At 41.2% G+C, this 11,009-nt stretch overlaps 1 protein-coding gene across 1 annotated transcript; it reads right to left on the bottom strand.

Annotated features, from left to right (window-relative positions):
- Window positions 1-7,183: 7,183 nt before the first annotated feature.
- Window positions 7,184-8,110, bottom strand: LOC104374508 (G protein-coupled receptor 55). The gene has a single exon (XM_009980637.1). It carries the CDS (start codon window positions 8,108-8,110, stop codon window positions 7,184-7,186), a length of 927 nt encoding a protein of 308 aa, XP_009978939.1.
- Between the last annotated feature and the right edge of the window lie 2,899 nt (window positions 8,111-11,009).

Genomic DNA, 11,009 nt, shown 5'->3' with positions numbered 1-11,009 from the left:
AGAACTGCAAAAGCTCATCACGCAGTGATATTTTTGTGGCAAGCAGTTCCTAGGAGTGATATTCCAATGCAAATAGCTATCTTGCCAACAGAAACTCATTTCAATTATGTGTTTAGAAGCAGCACAGGATCCCTCACCCAATTATATAGTCTATACCATAGACTAATGTTTCTGAATCTCAAAAAAATAGGTGAATTTTGGTTTTGTTTTCTTCCCTTTCCCACACACCTTTAGAGGAGATATAGTTTTAGCTATATTCAAAAGCAGTCACTGTAGCTGAAGGAAGCCCCAGCCTATGCAGACCCGTCTCAGCATCCATGCCTGTGACAGTGGCCACCTTTGCTGAGTAGCAGGATGGGCACCACACGGTGTGCCCAGTGCCCAGTCCTGCCCCGCCATGTCCTGCCTGGGGAGCAGGGTCCGTCTCCTGCGTGAGGGCCAGGTGCGAGCTGCAATGTGAGATGCAGTGGCAAAGGGCACAACTTTTTTTGTGCAGGCACAAACACACAGCACCCTGGGGACTCCTCTGGGGAGATAGACAAAATCTCACCTTAGGCAGGGAGAGGGGTCGAAGGGGCTTTCCGTGCCTCCTGTGGTTTTTATTCCAGGAGCAGGTTTGCTTCTTTGGACTGAAGTCAACTTGGGCTGCCCAGGCAGATCCTTCCCATGGGAGCAGGCTCAGCTCACCCTCTGTGACAAACACATTCCACCACATGCTGCAGGATCCTTTTTTTCCTCTTCCTCTGGGCCTTCCTTCCCCCGTATAGAGAGAGCAGGCTAGACAGTGAGAGAAGAAGCAGCTGCTGCTCCTTTTGGTAACTGAGCCTTTGAGCGATTCTCTCCGTTCTCCGTATTTCGGCAGTGCTGCGAGAGCAGCCGGAGCAAAGAGCGTGTGTGTAGCTTGTCTCTGTTTCTCTACATGCTTAGCAAGTCTGCTAATGTGAAATCTAACCAAGCCAGCTTTCCTGTTTGTTCTGTTGTGTAAACAACAAAGATGGGCAGGTTTCTTTTCAATTTGCTCAGGGCAAGCACACTTCTGCCCCTCTTTGTAAAGACAGTTCCCCTTGGGAAAAATTAAGTTCCTTTCAGTGCATGGCAGCCAAGGTCTCATCATCTTCCTGGCTCCATAAAGGGGTTGTCTGAGCCACTGCCGTTTGGTGCTCTGGTGCTGGGCAGTCCCTGCGGGCTCTCATGGCAGCTGCCAGAGTCATCTCGAGAGGTTTGTACGTAGGGCTGGTGGGTTCTCCGCAATCTTTTTCTCCTATTAGACTCGCTGGTTCCTCAAAGGATGCTGCCTCTCCGCAACTCCTCTTCTTGAGTCTGAGTTGAAGGATGAAGAGTGCGCCCAAGATTCGTAGGAAGGAATTAGTCCAAAGTGCAAAATGTTCTGAATGTGAGGGGGAAAAAACCTGCAAAACCACTTTGAGAGAGGCAGAAGTCTACCTTTGAGTAGTGTCAGTTTATCTTTTGTTCATTTGCGTGCATTTTGGACGGGTTAAGTTGTGGTGTTGGAGAAGAACCTTTGGGTGAAATACTGCTTAGAGCAGCACACAAAGATGTGAGGTTTAGGACGATATCTCTCTGAAGATCGGTTTCAGTCTTCAAGCCCGTTTCAACATCATTTTGTGATCTAGAGGCTGCGTTAGGCAGTGAGGTGGCTGCTCTTCTCACTTTGCAGATTTCTGAACACTTGAAATTACTTGATGTGATAAACTGCTAGAGTGACATTTATTAGGCTTTCTTTGTGAGTAAAACTTTGGAAGAAATGGTGGCTGATCATTCTCACATGGAAAAACTGGTTTCATGTTTTTTGACTAATGTATTTAATAATGATGAAATGATGTTGGACTGCCTCTACAGGGCATGTGTCCACCTATGCTCCCCTTGCTAGAAGACAAGAGACTATCAATGCTTTGATCTAGGCTTGGATCCTCCCTCAGGTGCCTTCCAGCTCCTAAATTATGTAGTATCATACAAATAGTTTTATGAAAACTGCAAAAAGTAGTTCTGTATTAGATCCTCTACTTGCTATTTAACCAGCTGAATTTACATAATATTTTTTTTGTTAAAAATTATTTCGATGTGTTATTTCGAAGGGACTTCTGGGGCAATATTACTTTTCGAAAAGTTTGACGTTATTCTGATGATACTTTTATAGCATTAGAAGTTAGTGGTGCAACTCTGATCTAAAGTTCAGTGCTTAAGCAGGCCTGGGAAATGGAAGATAGAACCCACCAGGCAAAGGGACAGGAAAAGAGTTTGCGAAACAAACCCTTTGTGGTTTTGTTTTATAATTTTTTTAAGTTTTATTATTATTATTGGGTTTTGTTTTTTTCCCCCTTTTTCCAGACTACTTTTATGCTTTTCCATCTTTCAATGGCTGCATATGTCTACAAAATACTGCTTGGGGATCGCAATTGCTATTGAACAAATGCTGATTGTAGGATGTTGGTGGAGTAATCTGCCATCGATAAAAATGCCCTTGAAAGCAGCCAACCCTCTCCTGTGCTGTGAAGACCTGTGGTGTTTGGCTCGGATGGAGAAACTTGACTGGCTAAAAACAAAATCGCTTTTTGTGAAATTCTCACCTGGTTGTCCTGAAACAGCCTAGTCCAGAAAAAATAAGGTTAAATACAGCTGCTCTTTAAGGACTGTGGTTAGTTGCATCCAATTTTCTTCAAATTGGAGAACAGAGCAGAACTGGAAATGTAGTTTTTAAAGGCATTATTTTGAATGGGTTTTGTTAGCACTTGATTTTTTTTTTTTTTTCCACTAGGATAATGCTTCTTTGATTTTTTACAGTACAAATGAGTCACTGGGAGGAGACCTGGGTATGTGAGGTGTTCACTATAAGGTTCCTACTTTTTTCTGTGTGTGGAGAATAACATCGAGAGAGAAGAAACCTCTTCTGTTGTGAGTTTGAAAATAGAAATTGTGAACTTGTGTATTGACTCAGGAAGGCTTTTGTTGTTGTTTTTGAAATGTCAAATGCTTTTCAGTTTTATTCATCAACAAAACTGTTGTGCACCTTCTCAAGCTGCACGAGGTTTTTAATGCTTTTGTCCTGGTAAAAAAATACAACCAACTGGAAATTCTCCAGAGTTAACAGTACCTTTTATAGAGGAGCCTGTATGTAAAATTCTGCTTTAGAAACAACTTTAATCTTAGCTGCAAGTCATAAACAGAATTTAAGTGTATTTAAATGCAAGTTCATCTTGAAAAGCAGGGAATTGAAAGTGATGCCGCCTTGCTCAAAAGATCTGCTCTTTTTGTGCTAAAAAATTTGACTATTGTAATAGCCCTGTAAAACCAACACAGCTGGGCTCTCTTCCTTCTTTCTCTTTTTTTTTTTTCCCCAGAAATTTCAACTATGCTTAGACATGCTGCTCTCATTTATATATATAACAGGCAAAATTTAGACAAATGGAGTTATATATAAAATCATTTTTGGCCAACGAAGAAGTGGCACTGATGGCAATAAATGGGAAGAAAGTAGTGCAATTTAACTTTCAGATTCTGTGCTCTGAGTTTGCTGCCATGTATGACATGAGCAGACTGAGTTTGTAGATCAGTTGTACCTAGTGGGTCCCACCACTCCCCATTATGACAGCTGATTTTCATAAACTCACTTCTGTTTCTTTTGTTGAGAAAATTACATTAATTTCTTCCTGTAAATGGAAGTCTCTCCCTGCCTGATAGTGCTGGGACTCTACCACTGACCGAGCATCAGCATGAGTGAATGCTATCTCCCTAGCTCTGGCAGATCAAACTTCTTCCTCACCCACACGTACGAGACTCTCTATACACTTTTCCTCTCTGCCTATTGCATATTTGTACTTACTCCTTTGAAGACTAAAAAATTATCTTTTTCAAGTACTTCATAATAAACGAGTTAAAGATACTGCTTCATTAGTCCTGATTGTAAATATCATAGCCTTGTGTGATGGGCCACAGTTGCTGCTGCCTGGTAGTTTTTAGGCAGCTAGTGCATATCCTCAGTCTTGTGCTGTGCCTGCTATAGAGCTATTGACAACCAGCACCATAACGTCAGCAGCACTAAGAGGAGGTGGTGTTTTGTCTTAGAGGAGAAAAAAAAAAACCTCTTTCATTGGGTGAGAGTCACAAAGCAGTGGAAAGGGACCTCTGGAGCCAGTTTCCTCCTCCAACTCTAGATCAGATCAGCCATGACTTCGTCTGACTATGTCTTGGAAACCTCTGTGAGACAATATCACAAAGCTTCTCTGGGTAACCCATCCCAGTGCTGCATTGCCTTCCTAGTGAAGAAGTTTTCCCCAATATTGAACCTGAACCTAGGGCCATTACTCCTTGTTGTATTGTTGGGAATTACTGGGCAGCGCTTGGCTCCATCCTCTCCGTTGCTGCCTTCCAGCATGCTAGATTAAACGAGTCCAGCTCCCTTGACCTCTCCTTGCAGACCTGTGCCCAAGATCCCCAACTATCCTGCAAACCATCTACTTGAACCTCTCTGGTTTCTCCCCATCTCTCTTGAACGGGAAGGCCCAGAGCTGGACATCCTATTCCAGTGAAGCCTCACCAGCTCAAGTAGAGGAGGTTAATAACTATTTCTTTTTATCTTTTTCTTTACACTGACTCAATTTTTAGTTAGTCCCGGTATCAATTTTGCCATATTTACACAAAGAGGGCACCATTGACTTGTATCAAGCCTGGTGCCCCCCCGTTGCCCTTTTGAGAGGACATCTACGTCAGCCCTACTTTCCCAGCCCGTGCTGGCCCCCAGAGTTGTGCTGCCCTGAGTGCAGTACTCTAAATTTCTCCTTACTGCACTTCAAGAGGTTTCTTCTCCCCTGTCCTGGAGATTGTAGGGCCTCTGGAGTGAGGCTTTGCCATCTTAGCCATACCACTAGTGTTGTGCACAGGGTGTGCACTTTATCATGACCCATTGCATCTGCGTGAAAAGCTTTAAATAAAAAGGTCAGTATTACAGTTTGTACCATGAAGTGCTGTGTTTTCGCAGCACAAATTTCACTGATGGTAATGTAAATTTTCAGGTGGTTGGCTAATCATAAAAGCAAGAGCTCAGAGCACTTTGGGAGAAAGATTGTAGCAGATTTAGTGGGGGATTGTCAAGAATTTATGGAGAGGGTTTCCACAAAAAAATTATTAAATTATCTAGACTTCTGGGCCTTATCATCTTTCCTATTTTTAGTTTTACTTTTTATTACTGTTTATTCAGTTGTTCTTGATTGCCATAGTTATAAACCTGAAGTAGTTCCTGGGAAGGAAAATCTCCAGCTAAGTCTTGGCGTTGTTTTAAGGAGAAAATGGTAAAAGTGTGTTATGAAATGGGTAGATAAGAATCATACACTGCTGTCAGTGGGGAATTAAAACATATTTTCAAATCATACACTTCATATATACAGTTTATTTAGTAGAACATGTTCTTTCTCACACATATATTTCACATGCAAAGTAATGTGAAAGGTGCAAAAAAGAAAGGTTAACTCATCTAGAAAAGACTACAAGTTTCTGAATGATGTAGCAAATAATGTTTTGAAAACCTACTGTTTTGGAAAGCTTTTCTTCTTTCCTCTCTGCAGATAATGGTGAAGGTGATGATAAAAACCTTTCTTTGCCTTTGAGCTCTTTGTATGCCTCAGCTGTAGTCATAGTTTTAGTACTAACAAGCTTTTAAATGCTCTTCCATTAGGCCCAATATTAGGTATGTGCAGTTGCCCACTTGCACAGTCAATCATTTCTATGGAAATCAATTAACAGCAAACTGTATTTTCAAAACTGGCCCCCTTTCTTTTTAAGTTGGTCCAGATAGAAGGTAATTTCTTTTCATGTTTTGAATAAACAGAACATCCGCCTCAGAACAAAGACTTGATTACAAACAGTCTTAGACCATTTTTACAGCTGTTTTTAAAAGGCACGAAATGGATTTCTTGAAGTGAAAGTGTTTCTGACTAAGAGCATGAACCATGCCAACATAATGGTGCAAGAACTAGTAGGCTTAAATTGCAACAAAGAAACCTTTAGTTTAGACTCAGAGCCAAACTTGCAAATGGCATAAGGGTGGTAACATACCAGAAGTGCTGACCAAGAAGGGCTGAGGCATGTCCAGAGATGTTTTGTGAAGTATACAGTACAGGCTAGAAGAACTTCTCTAAGGAATGAGGTGGATAAAGCTGGTCCAGTCTTCCAGTCAGGAGCGAGGCATATATCAGACACTCCCTATTCTTCTGTGATGCAGGTCTTGCTTCCCTAATTCCCCTCCTTCGAGAAAGAATGAGAAGACAGGCAGAAGAATTTCATACGTGTGTCATGTTATATCTTTGATAGAAATACAGTGATGTAGAAATACAGTTTGTCACATACAGTCTTTCACTAAATGCTGTATTTGAAGGGTTCTTTTCATTTTCATGTGCAAAAACAGTTTTAAAATTGCAGGAGAAAACCACGCGGATTCGTCAGCACAGAGAATCAGAAACGTTTGTTGCTCAGGGAACTGCAGGTAGATACTCTGTTGGGGTTGTATACTGGGCAGCCTGTCCTCCATGAAAGAGCAGGGGCCGCTGTCCTGTGTAGCAGCCCCAACCTACATAATGCTTACAGGATGGAGGATTCACTGTTGTCTCAGGCTGGCCAAGCTGTTCAAAGCAAATGAGCTCTGACAGTGGCCTTCTGTAAGCTTTACAGAAGGAAAGAACAGAGTCAGACTTTAGGCCAGATACTGCCTTTTAACTCTCAGATACCTTCTAAGTTAGAAAGAAGGTTTTGAATAGTTATTGCTATGTTTGGTCCTTAGCAACAACTTTCTGATCACGTTGGCAAAAAGAAAACTGGTGCAGCACTGATGAAGGCTGATTTTAAGTGGTGTTCCATCGATCTTGGGTAGTTTTCCCCTGGCAAACGTTTCACATTTACTGGGTACTGTAGAGGCTAATGCTTCTCTTGGAGTCACTGCATCACTTTGCTAATGCTGGTTCTTCTTTCCAATGTTTTTACTCTTTCGTGTTTAAAGGGAAGACAAATATGGAACAGGTTCAAATTCACCAGAAAAATGTCATCCTTCTCCCTCCTGCACCCTCCCTGCCATGGCCAAGGTGACCCTACTGCTATGTCAGGGAAAATGCTGTCAGTGTCCTGTGAGGAAAGTGGGAGCCGAGGAAGAGGCGTTCTTCTACCACATGCAGTCCCATCATGTGGCACAAGGCTTAAAGACAGGACATAGTTCAATAACTTTTTTCAGGTGTGTTTTCTCACGAAATTCTTTTGCTGCAAAGTAGTAGAAGATGGCATCCAGGCAGCAGTTCAGGTTAGCTAATATCATTGACACCTGAATGAAGAGGCTGATGGTTTGTTTCAGACTGCAGTCCACTATCACGTGCTGTCTTACCAGGCACTGTAGGCAGATCGCAAGGTGGACGGGTGTGAAGCACACCAAAAACACCACGACGTTAATGATAATGACTCGTAAGGAGCCACTACCTTCTACATTCTTCTTAGCTTGACTTTTGTGATTCAGAAGAATCCGAATGTTTTGGGCAGAGCAGAAAATCATCACTGCGAGTGGGATCAGAAATCCAAAGATTTCCACAGAAACAATGAGAGGCACGCTCCATGCCTGTTCTGACATGTTATAAAAGCATTTAAAAGAATCTTTCTTGTGAAACACATACATTGGGCTGCTGCAAAGCCAAGCTACTGCCCAGATGAAGCAGCAAATCAAGATAGCCCATTTGGGGGACTGGTTAGCTCGACCTTCAAATGGGTGCCTTATGCAGATATATCTGTCGATAGTAATGCAGACAATGATGAAGATACTGCCATACGTGTTGACGAAATACAAAGACACTATGAATGAGCAGAGGAGTCTGGGTGCTTCTGTGACAGAGTAATACAGCTTGAGTGGGAGTGAGAGAAGCAGCAAGACGTCTGCAAGCGCAAGATTGATCATATAAACTGAGGTTTTGGTCTGTTTCTTCCAAAAGCAGCAGAACACGGAGAGGGCCAGGGCGTTGAGAACCAGCCCGAGGATGAAGGTAGGGATGGAGATCCCCAACTGCAGGGTCTTTGCTAATCTGTCGATGTCTGTAAAATTGCATTCCCCACTGATGTTGGTCATTTCTCCCCTAAAATGACAGAAAGAACAGGTTGGAAATGTGTAAGGCTCCCAGTCAATGACGTGATAGAGCAAGATACTTTCAAACACAACTCTGGGCTTTTTTGGTATACACTTGATCAGTCTTTGGCTATTATTGAAAGTAAATGCTCATTTAAAGCGCAGAGCTTTCTATTTCCAGTTTGAGTGGCTTGATCTGTTACAAAGGAGTCTGATTCTAAATGGCAGGTAGTCAGCATCCACTGACTACTGTACCCTTTAAGATAATCCCATTCATATACTGAAGATACTGACCCATTTAAACATATGTTTTCAAAAACTCTGAAGTGTACTGGCTATCTCTAGTAACTTATACATCTATTGAAACTTCCATAGCACTTACGTTTGGTTCCTTCACTACACAGAAATTAATGAAATTATTGTTCCATATTAAGGCAGGTCAAGCAGAGAGCTGGAATTTTACTCTTAGAGCTGTGATTCCCTATGTATTAATAGCTTTTGCTGATGTGCTTTTACTACACCCACATTTATATAGATAGTTTAATACATGCTTGTATCTGATGCAGTTTTTAGAAGGTCAGCTTAAGACAACTGATCTTTTATCTAGGTGCAAATTGAGTAAGCGTGTTTTCTAGTTTGTGTTTAACTTTCAGCATTGGTTAAATTTTGGGTTTGCAAGTACTTCAATTTTTCACTGATTATCTCAGATAATCTGGCAAAGATTAGCAAATGGAAGGCATGATATCTTAATAATACAGTCCTTTAAAAAAAGTATAATCTATGTGGAACAAGTGTTATCACTGTTCTTAAAAATGTGTATATGCTTTAACAAACTATGCCTTAGAAGTACTTTTGATAACCTCTTTAAATCAAAAGCACAAAAAATCCCAATGAAAGAGAAGTTGGTAGTTAAACTTTCCAGTCCAGCTCAGCCAACCAAGTAGCTCAAAAGAAATTTTAGGAGTGAGTGAAGAGGTTTTAAGAAGAACTTGATCAAGGGGGGGAATCTCTGCTTTGGAGGACAAAAAGTGACAGGTAGCTCATAAGCACCACCAAATGGAGCTGGACTTCGCTAAAAAACCCCCCCAAAAAAATTAGTGAAAGATTTTTTTGTTTACATGGCTAAAATAAAAAAAAAAGAGAAAAATGGAGAACAGGTAGATCTGCTAAATATTAACTGAGGCGGTGGCCTTTGGTTTTGCCAAATCTTACACCTCTGCTTTCATAGGGATGCTTATATTGTGCTGGAGGTCAGAGGTGACTTACAGGAATCAGTCAGTGAAAATGTGAATAACTGTATCTGAACACAGAATGCACTCAGAGCTCAACATGCTCCTATTGGGGAGAACAGTTTATTTCCAGCTCAGACTACAGAAAGAAGTGGCACATAAAGCTGAAAGTCCAACCCAGTAATTGCTATGAAATATGTATGTCGTTAGCGTATCTGGAAAAGGATCAATCTAGTCTATCTGTTGAAGGAAAGAGTGTCAATGCAATTAAAGCAATTCTATTAACTGTTGAGTCAAAGCTTTGTACAGATTTTTAAGAAAAACTACTAAGGCTTTGACAGATCTTCCCAGACCATTATCATCTTTGATGAAGTGTCTGCTTTTTCAGATAAGGGAAAGACTGAAGACTGACAGCACTTGCATTTCAGTAAAGTGTACTAGAAATAACTAAATAGCACTAGGAAAACCAGGGGTTAGAACAAGGGCTGTTAAGTAGGCGAGGAAATGGTTGCAAGAAAGGTGATGGGGACTACAAACAGGCTGGATGCATGTTCCTAGGGGGATACACAAATTCACCAAGATTACTGCTTGGTAGTGTTTCCCCAAGTGACTCCATTGTAGGAGCGAGTGTGACCTGCAGAGAGATGCTGTCAGTCAGGGGCCGGATCCCACTGCCACTCTCAGAGAACTGAACTGAGCCACATGAGTGGGACAGTCGCAGCTTTGTTAACTTAGGAAATGACAAAAGGAAATCTGATTGTTATCAGTGGATTTGTCTGTCAGAAATGAGAAGACAAAGAAAACCTTGGTTTGTTAGTCAATGTGAGATTGAGTCAATCCCTTTGAGCCAGCAATGTGTGGCAGCTGCGTAGAAAAGCACGCGATTGTGGTACGAGGGGTGTGATAATTCCACCAAAGGTGGAGATGCGTGGATGCCACGTGTACAAGGGATTGTCGTACACAGGTGCTGCTGTCACGTGAGGGCAGGACAGGTAATAGGAAATACTGTTGTGCTGTTGTGTAAACATGTGTGTCCTGTGACCAAGAGCATCTGTTTAGCTGGGGAAAAATCAGATGACATTAAACATTTTGAGGGAGTAACACCACCTGTTAATCCAGAACTTTGTGTGCTACGTAAATATATCTTAAATTGCTGACAATATCTCTTAAAAGTATGAGTTTTGATTCTACTTTTACTGGCTTTCTATTTCACTGAATGCCTTTTTTTTGGAATTCATTAGTACAAACTTACATATAGAATTACTCCTGAAAATGGTTGATTTCAAGAAAATGTTAGCCAGCCTTTAACGTGGTTATTGCAAGTACTTAAATGGAGTGCCTGATTCTCAAAAACTTGATATTTTTTATCATTTTACTCCCCCTCAAATTAAATTTCACATCTTGAGTAATTGAAGGGAATTGTTTGCAGAGAGTTCACACTGAGTAATATGTTTGCCTAAAATGATTTGAAGATTCATTTTCATTGACGAATAACCTTGCAGTTATTTCATAAGCATCATCTTTACTGCATTGTCCAAATTACGAATAAAAATACGGATGATGCTGAATCTCTAAGATGCTGAGTCTGAAAGATACTGAACTGTACCAAATACATCTTTCTGTATGGTAGAGACTGATCAGTATCTCGGTGGGTACTCACTAATCATATAGAA

Source organism: Tauraco erythrolophus, chromosome 11 (assembly GCF_009769465.1).
Source record: "Tauraco erythrolophus isolate bTauEry1 chromosome 11, bTauEry1.pri, whole genome shotgun sequence".
In the NCBI taxonomy this organism is placed as follows: Eukaryota; Metazoa; Chordata; class Aves; order Musophagiformes; family Musophagidae; genus Tauraco; species Tauraco erythrolophus.
This window is presented reverse-complemented; position numbering and strand designations above follow the sequence as displayed.